The sequence below is a fragment of the Anabrus simplex genome, chromosome 6 (assembly GCF_040414725.1).
Source record: "Anabrus simplex isolate iqAnaSimp1 chromosome 6, ASM4041472v1, whole genome shotgun sequence".
NCBI classification, from domain to species: Eukaryota; Metazoa; Arthropoda; class Insecta; order Orthoptera; family Tettigoniidae; genus Anabrus; species Anabrus simplex.
This window is the reverse complement of record NC_090270.1, coordinates 186798651-186821151: the sequence shown is the minus strand read 5'-3', so window position 1 is coordinate 186821151 and position 22501 is coordinate 186798651. Positions and strand designations below refer to the sequence as shown.

Below are 22501 nucleotides of genomic sequence, written 5' to 3'. Positions count from 1 at the left end.
TTTCAGCACATGTTGAACTGGAATGTTCCAATCAACTATACCGCGCAGATGTCGGAGATGCTGAACACTAGACTGGCGGTGCTACAGATTCTCGCGTGCACACTGCCAACAGGTACACAGGCTGTTAAATTTGAAGGACCATTTTCTTGTTGACTGAGGGCCAATGGCACAAATCTTTGAACATGTATCTATTTGACACAGATCAGCCTCCTGCAGTTTGAACAACATCGCTGACATCATAGCTGAGACAAGATACACATTCCACAATGTTGACAATTTGGGTATCCTGTCACAACTCAATCTGCTCGAGGCCTTGCCATTGTTATTTTTGCAGGCATTTCTAACACTTCAAAGAATACCACTTTTAAAATAGGAAAATATAGGCACTAGCATTAAAATAAGCCCTTTTTAGTCTCTTATAAAATTATCAGTTTGAGTTTAATTAGCACCAAAATGTACGTAAACAAATTTCTTTAGAAAAAAATAGGTTTTTACCTTAATATATTGCAGTGTGGTGATAACTGTATTTAGGTCTATGCATTTTAGGTATGGAGATAGTCAAGGGGTGTTCATAATAAATGTGTTTTGTAGCTGTAAACAGATCATTAATGCACTTTTTACTGTTCTTGTAGGTTATTTCAGTTAATCCAGCCTTTTGTTAATCTGTTCAACTTATCCCTCCAGTCAGTCCAGATTAATGAGATTTCTTTGTGTAAACAGAAACCTGATTTGGAATCTTCTTCTACTACTACTACTACTACTATGTCTTCTTTCTGGCCTTTTCCCAATGACCTAGGGTATGAAAACATAGCCCAGTTTTACAGCCAGATGTCTTTCCTGAATTTCATTATGGTCCATATTGACAATTGGTCACCATCAAAGGGTAGAGAAAGGTCCACCTATTCAATAAAATTAAATTAATATTGTCTTGCTATATTAGGTCATCTCTCTACATCCCCAATCCCATAAAAAAGCGGCATACTATAGTATGGCAAATAGAGCACTCACCATCCCTTTAACTAAGACCTTCAAAATGAACTGAATGTTATACGATCAATAGCTAAATCAAATGGGTATAATGCACAGTTTATCAATAAGATTATCAATACAACCAAAAGACGTCAAATTTCTACTTTAACGAGATTCAATAGACAAAACAACTTATTTCTCCGTTACGTTCAATAGTGCAAATATATACCAAATAGCTTTTGAGTGGATGGAATTCTCAGAGGAACCTTGCGCGGCAGTGTGTGCAAGTGTGCAGCTTGGCTGATAGTGTGCAAGGCTTTCTTGCAATTCTATAAGACTTTTAAGGATTTGTTTTATATCCAGTCTGCAAGCTATATTACCACTTGGACTTTAAGCAAGTTATCTATTACACTCTGTGCCAGTGTTGTAAAAATAAAATTTCACTCAGTTATTGCAAAGTACAATCGAGCTACAGAACTTACTAGAAACATTTGGATATTGTACTCAGACTGTTGCAAAATTCTATACTTTGATCATAATGCAATATTTTAATGTTCATGTAATATTTCAAGCACTGTCGTAAAATTGATGCAAAGTACAATTGAACTACAATTCACAGAATTCACTGACAACATTTGTCATTTGAACACAGATATTTTAATGAAAATGTATACTTTTCATATAATGAATCTGTTTGTTAAAAATGAAGCCATGTTTTCCAGTGTTGACTTAGTTAAATGTAGCAAAGGCTTTTCAGTCTGTCAAACACATAGCAAATATAATGTAAATTAAAACACTAAAAGCATATCATAAAACACACACTAACATACAAAGAATGACATGTTTCGTTCTACAAGAACATCCTCAGATTCTATCAAATCACTTAAAATAAGCTTATATATGTACAGTATTGTTTACGTAGCGTAAACTTGTCAAAGATAGAGAGAAAAGTGATAACATGAAACAGTAATGACAAAAAATAAATTATATACAATTATAATATAGTGAAAAACTTACGTATTTATCTAGACTGCCGATGTTAAGTCTGTTGTCACCAAACACTATTTCAGGACCTAATTACATTTCTTATTAAATGTGATTGACTTGTCAATGTTCATGATTTTAATTTTAAGTGATTTGAGCTTTTTGGCTTCGTAATTTGCCTGACTGGCCGAATAATTTGTTAAAAATGAAGCCATGTTTTCCAGTGTTGACTTAGTTAAATGTAGCAAAGGCTTTTCAGTCTGTCAAACACATAGCAAATATAATGTAAATTAAAACACTAAAAGCAGGTCCTGAAATAGTGTTTGGTGACAACAGACTTAACATCGGCAGTCTAGATAAATACGTAAGTTTTTCACTATATTATAATTGTATATAATTTATTTTTTGTCATTACTGTTTCATGTTATCACTTTTCTCTCTATCTTTGACAAGTTTACGCTACGTAAACAATACTGTACATATATAAGCTTATTTTAAGTGATTTGATAGAATCTGAGGATGTTCTTGTAGAACGAAACATGTCATTCTTTGTATGTTAGTGTGTGTTTTATGATATGCTTTTAGTGTTTTAATTTACATTATATTTGCTATGTGTTTGACAGACTGAAAAGCCTTTGCTACATTTAACTAAGTCAACACTGGAAAACATGGCTTCATTTTTAACAAATTATTCGGCCAGTCAGGCAAATTACGAAGCCAAAAAGCTCAAATCACTTAAAATTAAAATCATGAACATTGACAAGTCAATCACATTTAATAAGAAATGTAATTAGGTCCTGAAATAGTGTTTGGTGACAACAGACTTAACATCGGCAGTCTAGATAAATACGTAAGTTTTTCACTATATTATAATTGTATATAATTTATTTTTTGTCATTACTGTTTCATGTTATCACTTTTCTCTCTATCTTTGACAAGTTTACGCTACGTAAACAATACTGTACATATATAAGCTTATTTTAAGTGATTTGATAGAATCTGAGGATGTTCTTGTAGAACGAAACATGTCATTCTTTGTATGTTAGTGTGTGTTTTATGATATGCTTTTAGTGTTTTAATTTACATTATATTTGCTATGTGTTTGACAGACTGAAAAGCCTTTGCTACATTTAATGAATCTGTGTCACAAAATATTTTAATATTGATGTAACATTTCATGTATCTAACCACATATCATAACGAATGTTATTGCAGTGTACATATAGCTCATATTACTAGTTTTTTTACTTTATAGGAAGGTATTGCTTTAGGACATTCAACATAAAATTGTGTACTTAATTAAGGCTGATGATGACCCCAAGAAACTAGTCCCTAGTGACTCATTGTAAATTTAATATATGCACTGCAAATAATACAAAGTATTGAATAGGTGGAATAAACAATTTATATGAAATTAAATTTCAAAGCTATATCAATAAGATTATCAATACAACCAAAAGACGTCAAATTTCTACTTTAACGAGATTCAATAGACAAAACAATTTATTTCTCCGTTACGTTCAATAGTGCAAATATATACCAAATAGCTTTTGAGTGGATGGAATTCTCAGCTATATAAACTGTTACTTGTATATTCTATTCAATAAAGCAAAATTTTTATATCGAATGGGTCCACAATACACGCAAACAATGAATATCAGCTCCACGATCAATTCAAGACTCAAGAATACTTGTTTATTATAAGGACATTTGCATAGTCCAACACCACCTTTCACAACAGTTTTAATGTGTTATTTTAATTCCAATTTTAAATGTGTAGTCTGACATTTCATCACTGTTTTTGATTAAGACTTTATTTAAGACATATCAATTTGTAATATTTTATTGGTGATCATACATATGCATGTATTTCCAATTTTGATCATGGCTGAAGATGACCTAATATAGCAAAGTCGAAACTAGTACCAATAATATAAGATACAACATTAATTTAATGGTATTGAATAGGTGGACGTTCCTCTAACCTTTGATAGTTCAGGGAGGTATTCATAATTGTATGTTTCTGTGGTGGTTTGTAGTGTGATGTGGTGTTTGAAAATGCAGATGTGTATTAAGGCAAAAAAAACACCTTGTCCCCAAGCTAGAGTAAACAACCAAACGCAGTTAAAATCCCTGGCCCAGTCAGGAATCAAACCTGAGGCCCTTTGAACCGAATGCTTCTATGCTGATCATTCAGCCAAGGAGCTGGATGATTAGGAACACATACATAAGAATAAAAACGACAGGTCTGTATGGACAGAGGGAGCAAAAAAAAAGAGAGAGACAAGGACAAACACAATCTTCACACACTACCATCTATGCATTTTGTGTAGATGAGTTTCCTCATTAATTCCAGTTTTCCTCCATCTACTTTACCTTTCTTTATCATTTTTCTCTAAGGATGAAAGTTTTTGCAATCCCCATTTCTGAAGCAAGTGGTTGAATGTTACTATAAATGATGACTTATTGGAATTAACCATTGGTAATAAATATATTAAATATTTTCGTTCATTTATTTGAAATACTTACTGATATGTAACTGTCCTAACAGCTCAAGATGTAACACAGTCATTAAAGGTTCTGAAAAGTCAGAAAGCACCTCTAGTTAAGAAACGACAGCTAATGAGGATGACTTTTGGGGACTACCGAGCAAAAATGCTGGAAGAGCAGAAGAAGTTCAGCAAAGGTAAAACACAGATAGAAATCACTTATCCTTAACTATATAAGGGAAATGGCTAGTCTGAGATATTATAAGTATTTATTTCTATTCTAGCCTATCATAGAGCAGAGATCTCAATTGCTTCACCTAACAAGAACTCAAGATATTTGAGGAAAAAGTCTGCATTTGTAAAAGTAAGGAGTATAAGGAACAATGAAGGAGAAGAAGAACCACATATTGAAGCAAATCAAAGAGACTTTGCATATAATCCCTCGGATAATAGTTTTAGATTCAATTTCTCTGATACTGAAACCAAGTAATATCATTTCTTAAATAATATTGTTTTGTCACATGATTTCAATATGAGTGGAATGACGATATGTCAGTCATTATTAATCTATCGGTTTCTCTCACTCTGCATGACTCGTTAGAAAAGTACTATTAAACTTTTATTTTCATGTCAGATCTTTGATGACGACTTTGTTTCATATGAAAGCAATCAAAGCATTCCATGGTGAATGTTCCATGTAATTTGCTGTATTTCACAGTTCCAACAACTGTTTCAAATGGATGCTTTCTGTCCTAGCTGGCAACAGAGAGTGATTCCATGTTCAGCTAAAGACCGGTTCAATCACATATGTGAACGAGGCTGATTGGTGATTAGTAGGTTATACCACACCTGGGCATTGATGATGACATTGTTTGTAGCATTTTTGGTATTGAACCTTTTACTATCATGAACATTTAAGAGTTACATAAATCAATGTTCAGGCTTTAGACTCTGCTATATAATGTTGAGATATAGGTGTTGGAATATCATGTTATATCAAGAAAATGAACTTGATCACACAGCAATGTTTGAAAATGTATCTTTTCTTTGTAATGGTACAATCTGAGGACTAAAATAACAGAATTTCAATAGTGGTAATCTCTTTCTTTCACATAATTTACAAAACGAATGTTAGTTTACCGTATTCAACATTTATTGCTAAAAGGGGACAAGTCCGAGAGATGATAAAAACCACTGAAGCAATGACGAATATTTTTCAGACAAGGTAATAATTTACATATATATCCTTAGTGTGGTTCTGGACACTTTGGCACAAGTAAATCTGAAGAGAAAAAAAAGGGGGGGGGGATGAATGTTTTTTCTTCTCTTTAACAAAATCTGAAACAAGGACTTACCACCTTCAAGAAATAAGTGATTACATGTTATTTTAGAAACTCAAGTTATTCTTTCAAATATACTTCCTTCATGTATTTACAAATTTCAGTTCTACTGTTATCAATAACCACATTGTACGCAAAGACCAAATATTTCCAGGAATTTCACTTTTGTTAAAAAGAGAATAAACTGTTCTACTCTAAAACGAGTATAACTTTCCAAGTCCTTGCTTATATAATACACCAGGTTCTTAAATTCCTATATTTCCAGTATAGTTTCCTAGCTGGATTATCTTTGTTCACAATACCTTTTGCACTTGACAAGTTAACACAACTTTAAAATACTGTCATATTTGTTTGAGCTCCTCAACCTAACCACTGTTTCCTTGTTGTTGTTGTTGTTGTTGTTGTAAACAGCTGGATATAAGTCCAGGGGTGCATACTCCAGGTTCAGAACGAGTGAAACTCCTAAGACTTTAATTCAAAAGAAGCAGATTTTTAGTGGTTTTGAATTTATACATATTTCATCTGTATGCAATTTTAAATCTTATACCTTATGTAAAAAGTTTCTATCTTTACCATGGATTCTACACCAAGGAAATGTAACCTCTCATTTTGCAAAACCTCATATTCATAGACTTAGTTTCAAACCAAAGTTGTTTGGACAAAAGCAAGTGATGGTATTGCTCAGTTTTGCTTGGTAAAATTGTACTGACCCTACCGAGAACGTTAGCTGCCACTTTCCATGGTCATGAAGCTTTGTCACATCTCAGTATATTCCTGAAATCCATTTTTCTTATTCCACCAGGATCAGAGAACTTTACAATGAGGATGGAATAAATAATGATCAGGATTCAAAGATCCCTACAGCAAGCAATAAGTTCCTGCGGGTAAAGTGTAAAGTGAGGACCGGTGAATTCTTCGTTCCATATGAACGTAGCAAGTAGCTATCACTCTTTTTAATCTCAGGATTATGTGATATATTCACATCTTCTAGAGAAATTTCTTCTGCCAACTTGGTGAAGTCCCATAGTCTGATTGAACAATCTAGGGAACCTGTAAAATGCAAAAACAGTTTTAAAATGAAGTCCAACCAATGTAACTTTTACAAGGGAAAATCAAGGAGAAAGAAAGGGGGGGGGGGGGAGAATAAGCACATTTCTGTTTACGAAAATCAAATGATCATAAATATATCTCTGTCATGGCCATCCATCAACAGGTACTAAATTCATATTACCACCAGCCATAAGACATAGCCTGCATGATTGATAGGTAACACTGTCTAGCCATCCATCCATCCATACCTTACATCACAGCATGCACGGTTGCTAGGGTTACACTTCTTCACGCAAATTTTCAGATGACCCCCAGCCAGAAGACATATTTATGTCCAAAAAAACCAGTGTTAGTGGAGGGATTGGTGCAGGTACTTGAATAGGCAGGGTTAATGCAGATAATGTGTATATAACTGACTAGTAGTGATGGGCAGTCTGGGACGGGGTCTCGAGATGTCTCGAGATATCTCGAGAGAGTTGTCCCCGCACTGTGTAGCGAGCAGCGTGTCGTAGGCCTACAGCTGAATGTTGTTAATATTGAGTATGCGATTAGCCAACCATAGGCCTTCTCCATTCTGTAAATGTGTCAACAAGCGACTAGGACGTTCATTTCTGCCGAGGTCTATCACTGACGCAGTGTTATTATGAAGGACTAGAACATAAGCCTGTCTTCGACATTCAAAATTATTATTTGTAAAGTAATTGGAAATTTAAAATGGACTATTAATATATCTTATGAATAAAAATTACACTTTCCAGGTTTTAGAAGGCATTTGAATGGAATCAAAACAGATATTATAGCATTTCCTTACAAACCATACAGAGTGCAGTTATGCATTGGAATTGTACTTGACGTCTATGGATCTGTGTATTTTTGAGAAAGCTACATACAACCATCCAAAACACTGATGTGGAGAGATTTATCCCAAATTTAAAGTTTGTCCTTGTTGACTTATTCAGTGTGACAGAGAAGGCTACATTTAGATAACATTGCCTCCATTTAAAAATTAATGGTATACCCAGATTCGCAGATGCTAAATCTATTCTTGGAGTAAAACTCTTTCTTCCTGAAGTTGAGCCCATCTGAATTTCTGCATGAACGATATTTTTATGGCTTTTGTAGATTTGTTCTCGTGCCATTGCACAAACCAGGTTTATTAACTTCATTAACATCATTGCACACTATAGAGTCATTGCTAATGTACATTATTTGGTCACCTATCAAACTATTCTGAACCAATTGGTTGATGAAGTTAACATGTTAGTTTCTTGGGCCAAAGAAAAACTGCTACTTTGGAAAACATTGTACTCTCATTTGGATGGATAGAAGAACCAAGTGAATCTCGTATATTTTTTGAAATCCAGTTTTGTTGAATCTCAGTAGTGCCATTTGTCCCAGTTGTTTTCTAGTTTTAGAGGCCATCCAGTAAAGTTAGATCTTAATTTTGGGCCATAATGTAGGCTATTAAAAATCTGACTGGATAACAGCTGTTCTGTAACAGTGATGGACTACTGCCAAGCACTGTCAGAAGTCTGCACGAAGCAAGATCACTTTTCTAGTGAAAGGTGATTTGTTGTTCATAAGTAGCTGATCTACTGCTGAAAGAGCATGATGGGGAGCTGGGGTTGCCTCATCCTATATGATTAACTCAGCCTGTCTTATTTACTTCGCATCTTATACCATGTTAGACGTAAAGATATGCAAATTTAGAGTCATTACTCTCTTTCTCCTGTGACTTTACTGAATATTCAGCTTTCTCCAAATGTATGGTTTTTGCTTCTGTAATGGCATATTTTATATTTGCCACTTTTGCCTGTGTTTACTCTTTTTGTCTTCCCTGTGGAGTTTTAGTATGTTGGATGGTCGGCTCATTAAACATGTCTCCATTTAACACACGAAATTCATACAACCTTTGATGATAGAAAATTCTTTCATGTCTTCATGGATGTCATGCTCTCCTGACAGATTTCTACTGGAGATAGCCATTGTTGCAAAAGTGATGATGTAAACTCAACAATCATGTTAGGCAAATGATCTACATGGTTATAAACACTAGAACAGGAGTCAGAAACAGCCTAAATATAAAAACCTTCTGTTATGGCAACAAAGTATTAGTAAAGATCATAAGTATTAATGTTGAAGCCATCATGATAAACATACATACAGTGCATGACATAATCAATGTTTTGACATTTTCTTGAATTATTATCTGTATGTATAGGCATATAGCTGGTTAAACTAAGTCCAAAGCTCCAAGGTCCAATGAAAAGAAAAAGCATTTTGTGGTCTAAAATATGTTTCTCTAGAGACAATATCGTGAAACAAATTGTACCGGGCGGTACACCTCTACACCGTTTATTTAAAAGTTGCGCCAGTTGAAACTCCTCTTCTGGAGGAAGGTTGAACTTTATCTATTCTATTAATTCTCTACTTTCTCAGAAGATGTCACCACGTGGAAAATTTTGAGTTTTTGAACTGTGTCACTTTTGATGTGTTTTTGTTTCGCTTGAAGTAAGAAGTGTGAACTTTCTCTTCTAGAGGACACTACTGAAGATCAACAATAGCGCACCCTAGTGCGGAGTCAAAGAACTATTTTGTTGGAGAAATTTTTATTTCAAAAGTTTGTTTCTTGTTAAATTTCTTTCTGTTATTGTTTAAGTTGGCTGTATACCCCTCTTTTTCCCCTTGTTTTAGATTTATCCAATCCCGAATTTCTTTTAGTAATTTCTGACCAATCTGGTGTATCTTCCCCCAACTTGTATCTGTTGCGGGGTCCTATCCAATAAAAACATTGTGGGCGGGTGTTTTCATTCCCCTAACGCCTAGAAACTTCCGCGAGAGTATATAAACTGCTGATTTTGGGGTCTCCGGGCCACTTCTGTTCCATCTTTCAGTGTATTAAGTACATAGCAGGAGGCGGGAAGCGCCTCTTTCTTCTTCAGCCGTTCAACACCAGGTAATGGCCTATTAATAACTTCTTTTCTTGCTAGGTCGGCAGTTTAACACTCGCGGCGGGTTCGAAGCATTTCCATCATGTAACCTTTTCCCAAAATGTAATTACTCTTTTCATCTTTTTCTTGTAAAGCTACATATTGGGATAGAGAGTGCTAACCCTCTCGAGCTCCCACTCACATTTGTTTTGAGGTGAACTTATTTTCTCAAACTATTCTTCGTTTATGTAATGTAAAGTGTTCTTCTCTAAGTCACCTCTGTAGTATGGGATTAGCCCTTGCGTTAGCGGCCCAGAGCCAGATTAGGTTTTAAAAACAAAGTGTATTAGGAGTGCAAGATCGCCTCCTCTCAAATTGTTATTTTAGAGGTCATGTAATCAACCTTCTTTTCATGTAATAGACCTCCGTAGGTTGGGTATTTTACCCCTGTGAATACGTCCTTAGAGGACAGCTTGAAGGTAGAGTTTGGTGTGGCCTTGTGATAGGCTTACAATTTTGAGAGCGGATCGCTCTTTGAAATTTGTTTCTGTATGCCTCGTGCAGGCTTTATGTGTAATGTTTGGAGCCAGTGCTCCTGGGCATGAATGGGGTTTTCTGCCCCTTGGCTAATTTTTTTTTTGGAGTAAGGCGGGGCTGATTGCCCAAGAGTTATGAAGTAAGGGCACTGAGCCCGAATCCAGTAATATTGTACCTACATTTTTGCTACTCTGTACCTGTTATGATTGTTATCTCTTGTTTTTGAAAAGAAAATATAACCTAGTTAAATTTTAAATTAATTTTACATTGCACGTTAATTTCGTAGCTTGAAACCCATTCACACCCGCACCTTCTTTCACCTCTACCTACCACGGATATCTCCGTAACAAGTGGTAGCAGAGCGTGGTTGAATGGGTCTCAATTTAGCCCCTTTTGACGGCTAAACATTGCTTTGATTCGAACTCTAACAATTTTCTCAGTTGCTGGAATTTTTTGAGTTTTTCAAAATTGTTCTGTCATCATGCCCGGCCCTCGCGATGTTCTCCTCCTTAACTACTTGCGCAAAGAGGAGTTGATATACGAGTTAACTATCAGAAATGTGCAATCTGGAGGCACGGTTGCAATCGACACCAACAAGCTTAGAGAGTCCCTTGATTTGCCCATTTCCATCCCCAATTTGGGAGAGAAAGAAATTGATGACTCTCTTTCCACGATCGTCGAGAATATTACTGGGCTAGCATCTGTAGTCAGCTTTTTTGATGAAAACGATCCGTCTCCTAATCAAATTAAGCGTGTGCAAGGCAGGCTGTATCACTTTGCAAATAGAGTTAATGATCTGTTGTCTCTAAAGGTGAATGACGTTCAGAGGAAGGACGCTAATACGCTCCTTGAAACTATTTCTGAATTGTCTAATAAGGTCACTCAATTGCTAACCGGCGAAGTTCCTCCCAAAACTGATCAACCCGCCACGGTGAATGTAGGTAACGAGGAAGAGCCTCCTCAGGGAGAAGTCAATAGGATAACCGTTGCTGCTCAAACTATCTCTGCCCCATCGAACAACGAATCTGAACGCCGTGCGTCATTGGGTAACATCCGCTCTGAATTAACTTCGTTGCCATTGAAACCTTTAACGACTATGTCACCTGGGTTCAGTAGCTTGCCTCATCCATTGGCAATGTTGCTTAGAGGTATCTCTAAGTTTTCCGTCAACACCACCAGTGATGTAATTTCATTTTTAAGATTTCTAGTGGAATTTCAGGATCATGCTCTTGTTTTTTCTCTTTCGCCATGTCAAATTTTGCAAATTATCTATCCGTATGCTATTGGTATTCTCTCTGATAAAATCGTAAGAGCCATTGCCGAGCAATCATCTATTGAGGATTTCCATGCCCATTTGCTAGCTAACTTCATCCCGGCTAGGGCCAGGTCCTCCCTGATTCAGAAGTACTATTACCGTGTACAGCGCTTGGATGAAAACTTGGCTGATTTCATTCAAGATATCAAATTCTACACTAGGGTGTTTGCTCTGCACTTTCCTGAAGATCAGATTGTGCAGGCTATTGTAGAAGGTATTTCGCCATCCTACAGGTCATATTTGTGTTTCGCGGCGTGTCCGCAAACCTTCTCTGAACTTGAAGCATTGGCCGTCTCAGCGGAAGGAGTTAGATACGCCGATTCTTTGCGTGTCGCGAAAGAACCCCCGCCTTCCTTTAGTAACACTCGGCCTCCACCTCGCCGACCAGTCAATCCCCGTAAATGTTATGCTTGCGGGTCGCCTGACCATCTGCGGAATAAGTGTCCTCTGATCAAGTCAAGTGGGACAAGGAATGGAGCAGGGTCATCACAAGGCTGTTTTAAGTGTGGGGCCTTCTCACATATCGCCAAGAATTGCCCAAATAGCACCCCCTCCTGCTCAACTTCTGGTGCAAATTCCAGCTATGCCAATAATAAAAAGTGACTAGTGGCGTCGGCTGAGCCGACTAATCCATCTTCCCGAGACTTAGCCCCTAGTAAACAGGTTGTAAATGCAGAGAACGACCAGCCTTCAAATTCATCTTTTGAATGCCCTAAAGAGTGTCTTAGGATTGCGGCGGATACCCCCGCACCTGTTCCTTTTCTTAAGATTGAGTTAAATAACGAGCCTATAACAGCTCTCTTAGATTCAGGCAGTGTTTGTTCCATTATTTCGGCTGATTGGTATTCTAAATTGAAATCTGTTTGTAAACTCCCTGACTATGACTCATCTCCTGTTAAATATGTTTCGGCTAATTCATCTCCATTAGAAATTCTAGGTTCCTTACATGTCAAAATTCGGGTTTTTAAATTTACATGGAAGATCAAATTGTTTGTGGCCAAGCGTTTGTCTTGCCCCATCATATTGGGAGCGGACTTCATTTCTCACACTGGTCTTGTGCTCGATCTCCAGAGTAGGTCGTGCACATTCAAATTTGCGTCCAATTGTAGAATTCCCTTGTTAAAGTGTAATTCTGTATCATGTTCATCTATTTCGCCTACCCAAGATGAGATGTTGTTAGACCTTAGACATCTACCTGAGGAGCAGGCTGATAGTATTCGGAAACTGTGTCAGTCGTTTCCCGAGGTGTTCTCTGATACTCTTGGTGTTACTGACCTTATTGAATACAAAATTGAGGTCACGGATTCGATTCCTGTCCGTTTTCCACCGTATAGGCTATCTCCACCTAAAATGAAGGCTCTGAAAGAAATCATCGATCAGATGTTGAAGGATGGTATTATTAGGCCCTCTAAGTCAGCGTATTCTTCGCCTATTTTTCTAGTCCCGAAACCCCAAGGAGGCTTCAGGCCTGTCATTGATTACAGGGCTCTCAATCGGAAGGTGGTGTTGCAATCTGTGCCCCTTCCCGACCTTCATTCTTGTTTTTCATGGTTTCGTAAGGCCAAGTTCTTCACGATCTTGGATTTGAATCAGGCCTACAACCAAATTCCCCTTGCCGAAGAGTCTAAACATCTTACAGCGTTTGCCACGGACTGGAATTTATATGAATACAACCGCGTGCCTTTCGGGCTCCCCACGGGGGCAGCTGTGCTCACTAGGCTACTAGATAGGGTCTTTTCCGACATCAAATTTGAGTACTTATATCACTACTTGGATGATGTCGTCGTATTTTCCGAAACCTTTGAAGAACATCTAGATCATCTGCGAGAAGTTCTCAATCGCCTTCGTAAGGCTGGGTTAACTGTTAAGTTGTCCAAGGTTGCCTTTGCTAAGCCCTCTATGTCATTCCTAGGGCATATTGTGTCACCTGATGGTGTAGCAGTCGATCATTCTAGAACACAGGCCATCCGTGATTTTAAACCTCCCAAGGACATTAAAGGTATCGCCAGGTTCATTGGCATGGTGAATTTCTTCAGGAAGTTCATTCCTAATTTTGCTAATAGAGCGGCGCCCTTAAACCTTCTCCGTAGGAAAGGCATCAAATTCGAGTGGGGACCGTCTCAACAAGCCGCTTTTGAAGACCTTAAATTAGCTCTCTGTAATGCCCCTGTACTTGCTATGCCTGATTTCTCGAAGAAATTCATCGTCCAAACCGACGCGTCATCGTCGGCGGTAGCTGCAGTCCTTCTTCAAGAGACTGAACTAGGGAGGCGCCCCATCGCCTATGCATCTAGGACTCTCTCGGCTCAAGAAGCAAAGTACTCCATATATGAGCTTGAAGGTTTGGCAGTTTTATTTGCCTTAGAAAAGTTCCGTCTCTATCTGGAACATGTCAAATTCGACTTGGAGACAGATAATCAAGCCTTAAGCTGGGTCTTAGGTAGGCCGCGTCGTACTGGTCGTATAGCCCGTTGGGCCATCCGTATTTCTGCCTTCCAATTCGATGTACGACATATCAGAGGTACTGAAAATGTTGTTGCTGATGGACTCAGCCGTATGTTTTCTAACGACGTCGAGACCCATGAACCTGTCGACAGTTCATCACCTTCCGAGTCCATACTATCTGAGGTTAATGTCATCCTAACAGATGCTCCCATGCTCTTTAGGGATATCGAGAAATACCAACGTGAAGATCCGACGCTGGGTCCGATAATGGAAACCCTTTCTTCTGGGGAACATGTCGTCCCTTATGTTCTGAGGAATGGTGTTTTATGTTGCCCATCGAGGCATGATAAGATGATGAAGGTTGTCGTGCCAGCGGTTCTTGTGCCTATGATCTTCAAGTATTATCATGAGACCCCATTAGGAGGGCATCTTGGAATCTTTAAAACCCGTGAAAAAATTCGTGAAATGTTCATTTGGAAAGGTATGGACGGTGAAATCTGTGAACTTGTAAAAGCTTGTAAATCTTGTTTGCTTAGTAAACCCACCATGTCCACCAAGGTAGGCCTTTTGTCTTCGCATCAAGCGTCGCGCCCCATGGAACGCCTGTATATCGATTATGTAGGACCCTTCCCCCAGTCAAAGGGTAATGCTAACAAGTTCATCTTTGTGTGCGTAGATGGCTTTACTAGATTTTCTTGGTTATTTCCGACTAAGCTGGCTACCGCTCAGTCCACCATTACTTGCCTAAATTCTATTTTTGCTTCTTTTGGTCCGTGCCAATACATTGTATCTGATAATGCTAAAGCTTTTACATCAAATCTGTTTCGTAAATTCTGTTTTGACTTGTCCATCTCTCATGTAACTACATCTGCTTATTACCCTCAACCATCTCTGGCTGAACGGGTTAACCGTAATCTCAGGTCCGCACTTATTGCCTATCATTATGAAGATCATTCTAGGTGGGACACGTCCCTGCATTGGATAGCTTTTGCTTTGAATTCGGCGGTTCATGAATCTCACAAGTTTACTCCAACTTCTTTGATGTTCAAGTTTGTTCCCAACTCGCCGCTCTCTAACCTCTGGTCTTTGAATGACATTCTCCCCGAGACAATAGATCCGGATAACATTAAAGATCTTTGGAAGAAGGCTAAAGCCAATCTTAAAGTGTCTCATGAAAAGGTTAGGGAAAGGTATGATCGTGGACGGAGACCCACCACTTTGAAGGTAGGTGACCAGGTTATGGTCAAAAATTTTGTTCCCGCGGGCAAGCTTGCCCCCAGATTTCATGGGCCTTGTATCATTCTCGATTTTCTTACGCCGGTTACCTTATTGCTAAGTAATCCAGCCACCGAGAGGATATTTAGAGTTCACCTGTCCCAGGTGAAACCGGTGTAATTTCTGTGTTAACTTGCTTCATATTATTTTGAAAGGATATGAAGGTTATATTTTTTTTTTGAGTTTCACTTTTAAGGCATTCTGCCCCTTCTGTAATATTTTGGTTTTAGATGTAAGCCTTGTGTAAAACCTGCCCCGACCCGTTAAACTGCCATCCTGTTCTTGCCACGGCCATTACCACGCTCCCGTCTCCTGCTCCACCTTACACTGTGGCTTCATAATAGTAAATGCCATGGATATCTACACGCCGCTGGCCCCTCAACCTCTCCACAAGCCTGTACCCTCAAAGAAGATGATAGTCCAACACAATTCTGCCGCCTAGCTTTAATGTTTCAGCGCCCCCGCAGCCGCGCAGCGCCGTGCAGCGACTGGGGAGGGGGATGGGTCCCCTCCTCTCCAGCGAGGACGACATGTGCACGGCGAGCCGGAGCTCTCCTCCCGGCCAAGGCTGATGTGCGGCGCACGACCTGCTACATGCCCGCAGCCTGTATCTGTTCACCGCGGGCGCGGCGTACTTCAACACCTCTGCTCCCCTCATAGTGCGGGCGAGCGGTATCTCAGGGTACTTGAGGGGTCCGAGCGGCCTCCGTTGGACGCAAGCTGCAACGGCCGGTCTGGCCATCCGACTCAATCTACATCAACTACATGGACAGTCACCATAAGCAATAACTACACTTGGGAATTCAACAACAATATTTGGTGGACATTGCAAAATTTTTCTTCACCTTTAAGTATTAAAAGTTTATCTTCAGAAATTCAAATTCTACAAACATAAAGACTTTCATTCACCTGCAACAACAACATTTTGAAACTGAATTAAGAAATCTTGTAAATGCTTCTGCTATCTATCTTCGTATCAACATCATTACTTGGACTTTGTTTCAAACTGATTTCATGTGTCACCCCTGGAGGAACTTTTGGGGGGGGAGGTCTGTACCGGGCGGTACACCTCTACACCGTTTATTTAAAAGTTGCGCCAGTTGAAACTCCTCTTCTGGAGGAAGGTTGAACTTTATCTATTCTATTAATTCTCTACTTTCTCAGAAGATGTCACCACGTGGAAAATTTTGAGTTTTTGAACTGTGTCACTTTTGATGTGTTTTTGTTTCGCTTGAAGTAAGAAGTGTGAACTTTCTCTTCTAGAGGACACTACTGAAGATCAACAATAGCGCACCCTAGTGCGGAGTCAAAGAACTATTTTGTTGGAGAAATTTTTATTTCAAAAGTTTGTTTCTTGTTAAATTTCTTTCTGTTATTGTTTAAGTTGGCTGTATACCCCTCTTTTTCCCCTTGTTTTAGATTTATCCAATCCCGAATTTCTTTTAGTAATTTCTGACCAATCTGGTGTATCTTCCCCCAACTTGTATCTGTTGCGGGGTCCTATCCAATAAAAACATTGTGGGCGGGTGTTTTCATTCCCCTAACGCCTAGAAACTTCCGCGAGAGTATATAAACTGCTGATTTTGGGGTCTCCGGGCCACTTCTGTTCCATCTTTCAGTGTATTAAGTACATAGCAGGAGGCGGGAAGCGCCTCTTTCTTCTTCAGCCGTTCAACACCAGGTAATGGCCTATTAATAACTTCTTTTCTTGCTAGGTCGGCAGTTTAACACTCGCGGCGGGTTCGAAGCATTTCCATCATGTAACCTTTTCCCAAAATGTAATTACTCTTTTCATCTTTTTCTTGTAAAGCTACATATTGGGATAGAGAGTGCTAACCCTCTCGAGCTCCCACTCACATTTGTTTTGAGGTGAACTTATTTTCTCAAACTATTCTTTGTTTATGTAATGTAAAGTGTTCTTCTCTAAGTCACCTCTGTAGTATGGGATTAGCCCTTGCGTTAGCGGCCCAGAGCCAGATTAGGTTTTAAAAACAAAGTGTATTAGGAGTGCAAGATCGCCTCCTCTCAAATTGTTATTTTAGAGGTCATGTAATCAACCTTCTTTTCATGTAATAGACCTCCGTAGGTTGGGTATTTTACCCCTGTGAATACGTCCTTAGAGGACAGCTTGAAGGTAGAGTTTGGTGTGGCCTTGTGATAGGCTTACAATTTTGAGAGCGGATCGCTCTTTGAAATTTGTTTCTGTATGCCTCGTGCAGGCTTTATGTGTAATGTTTGGAGCCAGTGCTCCTGGGCATGAATGGGGTTTTCTGCCCCTTGGCTAATTTTTTTTTTGGAGTAAGGCGGGGCTGATTGCCCAAGAGTTATGAAGTAAGGGCACTGAGCCCGAATCCAGTAATATTGTACCTACATTTTTGCTACTCTGTACCTGTTATGATTGTTATCTCTTGTTTTTGAAAAGAAAATATAACCTAGTTAAATTTTAAATTAATTTTACATTGCACGTTAATTTCGTAGCTTGAAACCCATTCACACCCGCACCTTCTTTCACCTCTACCTACCACGGATATCTCCGTAACACAAATAATTAACATAATTTCTCAATAAATAATCATCACATTATAATTCACTCATTGAATCTATCCTTATAATGATTGCTTTCTGCCTGTTATTGCATTCAATACAAGGATACAACTCGGTTCAGTCTTATGCTAAAAGTTGACAATATTATTATGGGTATCAAAATGACAACCTCACCTCATTGAATGAGAGTTTTGTGGAGAAAGAACCAAGCATACGGAATTCCATCTCAGCCAAATCATTTTACCATAGAAAAACCTACAATGAAGCATCCAATATAAACATTTGTTAAGATGTCATTCCTCAAACTCAGCAGAAGGCGTTTTATCTTGTGCTTGTACGTCTAACCCTTGTCCCGTTTCTCTTCAGGGTCTGGTATGAAGCGAGACGAATCTTTGTAGTGAGCTTTTACGACTGGATGCCCTTCCTGATACCAACCTCATTAGATGAGTTAATGAGATGAAATAAATGACATGATATATGATAGTAGGAAGTGAGAGGGTGTGCCCGGTGCCAGCACATAGCCTTCTCCTGTCGAATAGCACCAAACGGTCAACACAAGACTTTATATTGCCATCCAGCGTGCGAATCGCCATCAACAGTGTCATATACCCTCACTCTATATGAGCACTACGGAGAAGCTTGGAATTTAATCCAGGCTTTTGGCACACAATCTAGTGATTAGAAATTGTATACCACTACCTCCCTTACCTTGCTGGCTAATATTCTGATAGTAAAAACTTTTTCAACCAATGGGATTCAAACTGGCTAACCACAGTGTCAGGTCATAAAGTTAATGCCTTTACGACCATGGCCACAGACAGGCTGTTTACTTTCGAGCTCATCGATGGAGATAATGTGTTTTCATAACGCAGAATGGAAAAAAATATTTTACTGAAAGGTAGCATTTTTCACTAAAAGGTATGACGGTCAGCAATGCATTGTTCTTATAACCCAAATCTACTACCAGCTGGAAGGCACCAGAAGTCAGGATGAACATAATTCGAACTCATGCCGATAGATATAGCTGTGTACTTACGTCATCATGGCGATGAGACAATAACTTTGCTGGCAGAAACATATTTTTCTTTAAAAAACGTATAAAAGTTATGGTCGTGAGAGGTTCATTGCATTTTTATTGTAAAGAAGACATAGCTATCTATAACAGGTACCAATTTCAGCTTTGGAAACATTCTCCTTTTCTCATTATCACTGTGAATGACATACAGATAGGGATTTTATATGTATAGATATGCATTCTGGCACTGTGTGCAGCGGTAAGTACACGAATGAGTAGGCTAAGTACAGAAACTGATGGCTACTGTAGGTGTACATCATTATCATTCATTATCCATTTGACCAGTGCTTGTGTTTACTGACATTATGGTGATGAAGGAAATAATTCCTTACAGCGTTATGGAGCATTCGCATCATAATTAGGTTCTTAGCTATACGAAGGTGCAATGTGTAATTGTGTCTAATTGTATGCGACAACTTCAAGATGATGTTCAAAATGCAATGTAAGTCATGGATGTGGTATTATTTTGAAGAGATGCCACATAGCACAGTAAAAGAAGTAAAATACGTCAGCAGAAATACTTCTGGGATGATTCGGCACTTAAAAACACATAATATAATTATATATATCTCGTATGGTTGTACAAATACACAAAAGTTTACAGATAATCAAATGGAAATATCCAAATTTGACAACCATTCCAGAGCACATGGTGTCACTAGGTGTAGAGTCTTCAGACCACCGTCAAATGCACAAAGTGGGCACTCTTGAACAATGTGTTGTATGGTTTGGTCCTCCACTCCACAGTCACAGGCAGCAGATGTACGGAAACCCCATTTCTTTAAGGTGTGACCTCACCTCTCTTGACCCGTTCTAATGCGGTTCAGCTTCGACCAGGTTTGGCGTGGTAGTTGGAATCCCTCTACCTTCTTTGTAGGATCTTCAACCAGGTGAGCATTGTTGGGTGGATGTTCGTTCCAACGTTGTTGCCACTTGTAGCTCATGTTGAAAGAATTTATACCTTCTAAATCAACCCAGGGTGGCTTGCGTGATTTCAAACGTGTTGTTGGTGGATCTTGCAGGGCATCATACAACGGAGAGTTGTTATAAGAGGTGATCTTCTTGAGCAAGCTTACCTTAGCTGCTTTCCTCCTTAGATCTTGCGAAGCGATATTAGCTAGGAATGGTAGCCACTGTGTGGGAGTAGATCTAACAGTACCAGTGTTAACCCTCATGGTCTCATTGAGTTGCACATCAATCTCAGTGGTATGAACACTGTTTTCCCATACAGGGGCACAATATTCACCAGCAGAATACACAAGAGCGAGTGCAGCAGAACGTAGAGTATTAGTGTCTGCACCCCAGCTGCTTCCGGCAATCTTGCGGAGTAGATTCACTCTTGAGTCAAGTTTCCTCAATAACTTGATGCACTGTTGTATGAATGCCAAGGACCGATCCAGAGTGATTCCAAGATATATTGGATTGTAGTTATGGGGTACTTCGATTCCGTCAAAAGTCACATGTAGCTTCCTTTGGGCTTCTTTATTATTTAGATGGAATGCAGTAACTTCAGTCTTGTTTGGGTTGGGTTGAAGTCTCCATTTGTGGAAGTAATCACTCAGTTTCACCAGATCACTAGTTAGAACATTCTCACAGTTCATGAAATCTTTACTCTCGATAATTAGTGCTAGGTCGTCTGCATACTGGATTTTCATGGAATCTGTGTGAGGCATGTCATGGATATACAGATTAAACAAAAAAAGGGGGGGCCAGAACTGATCCCTGAGGTAGGCCATTGTTTAGAATCCTCCACCTACTAGCTTGCCCATTCAAGAACACCTTAAAGCGCCTGTCAGAAAGCATGTTGTTCATGGGATGATTTCAAGAAATTTGGACATCAAGCCCTCTCTCCATACAGTGTCGTAAGCTGCTGTAAGATCCACGAAAACTGCAGCTGATTTGAGACCTCACTAATTATCCAGCTTCTACTACAGTTGTCAATGTTAGGACCTGGTCACAGCAACTCCGATGTTTCCTAAAGCCACCTTGTTCAATCAGGATGATTTGATCAATGGCCTCTTGAATGCGATTTAGAATAAGCCTTTCTAGTAGCTTATAGGTCATGCCGAGTAGTGATATTGGTCGATAATGAGAAGCATCAGTTCCATCTTTTCCCAGTTTCAGGATGGCAATTATCTTTGCCTGTTTGAAAAGCTTAGGCAATTTTCTAGTTTTCAGAATTTCATTGAAAAATCCAATAAGCCACATCTTTGTTTTCAGTCCAATGGCTTTAAGAAACTCTGGATATATGCTATCAAAGCCAGCAGCTTTGTTTACCTTTAGCATATTCAAGACTTTATCAAGTTCCTCAATGCAGAAGTCACGTGAGTAGACTGGGTGTGGATAGATAGGACCTCTTTATGTACAGTTCATTCTTCACAGTTCGTGCCTGTTCTTTGTCTATTTTAGTTTTTGAAATATTCATCAGTCTGGATGCAACAGCATTAGTATTCACATGTGTGACTGTACTTGACAACCTGGGATCTGTACCAAGTTTTCTAATGAGGTTCCAGGCTATTCGACTAGAATGTGTGAAGTTGAGTCCTGCCGTTGTTTTATGCCATTTTTCTCTTCTGTTCTTATTCAGAGCTTTCAAAAGGTCATCAGCTGTCACGTCGTCGTGAGATTCTTGATATTTGACATATAACACATCACATTCTTGGGACCATCCGGGGATGTACTCCTTCCGAAAACCACGTGGGATACATTTCCTGGCATTTGCTTTAATCTCACCCACAAATCGTTCACAATTGGATGGTACTGGAGAAATCCATTGAGTGGTATTATCTAGACCTTTCCGAAATAGTTCCCAGTTTGCAAGTTGAAAATTACATCGAGGTTGAGGTACGGAGGTGACTAATGGAATTTCAGTACCAAAATGAATTATGACTGGCCTATGCTGGCTGTGTGGGAAAGACTTTATGACTTTTCATTGTGTCATTTCATTATTTCCAGATCTAGATGTGATGCACAAATCAGGAGAATAATCCTTTAACCATCTGCCAGATCGGAACGTTCCAGGATCTTTAGCATTATACACAAGCTGAAGATTGTGCATGTCCATCCATTCATTTAGAATAGCTCCATTTTGGTCTTCTTTCTGGTATCCCCAGACATGACTTTGACTGTTGAAATCACCAATATGAACAACTGGATGACTGAAGAATCTTACAGGTGGATTTGGCCAACTAACTTGCGGTGGTTTGTAAAGGTTTGCAACCATGGTGCCGGCAACTTCTACACCCAAAACAAAAATATCTGCCATTCTATCCTGGTAAGTTACTTTGTAGTCACTAAGATGGGACCTGACATATGTTGCAATGCCATACTGTTCATCATTTATGGACCCAACTAGAACATATCCATAAATTCTTCCTCTTCTGTAAAGATCTGCATCATTCTTGGTGTGAGTCTCCTGTATTGCTATAATATCTACTCGTTCTGCAGCATCAGACATGCAAGGTATTGACTCTTAGCAGAGGAAATCGATTCAATGTTCAAGTGACATATTCGTAAGCTGTTACCAATAGGGATTGATGAGATAATAT

At 38.9% G+C, this 22501-nt stretch overlaps 2 protein-coding genes across 2 annotated transcripts in view; one reads left to right on the top strand and one right to left on the bottom strand.

The window, feature by feature from the left end:
• LOC136876282 (UPF0488 protein CG14286) overlaps nt 1–5531 on the top strand; it is a 69066-nt gene extending 63535 nt beyond the window's left edge. The window contains exons 2-3 of the mRNA XM_067150098.2: nt 4505–4639; nt 4727–5531. Of these exons, the coding sequence (XP_067006199.1) occupies nt 4505–4639; nt 4727–4932 (341 nt within the window). The 3' untranslated portion in view covers nt 4933–5531. The remainder of the gene's footprint in view (nt 1–4504; nt 4640–4726) is intronic.
• Nucleotides 5532–5686: 155 nt separating this feature from the next.
• LOC136876281 (transcription initiation factor TFIID subunit 5) overlaps nt 5687–22501 on the bottom strand; it is a 151999-nt gene continuing 135184 nt past the window's right edge. Inside the window, exon 12 of the mRNA XM_067150097.2 lies at nt 5687–6832. Coding sequence (XP_067006198.2) covers nt 6624–6832 — 209 coding nt within the window. The 3' untranslated portion in view covers nt 5687–6623. The remainder of the gene's footprint in view (nt 6833–22501) is intronic.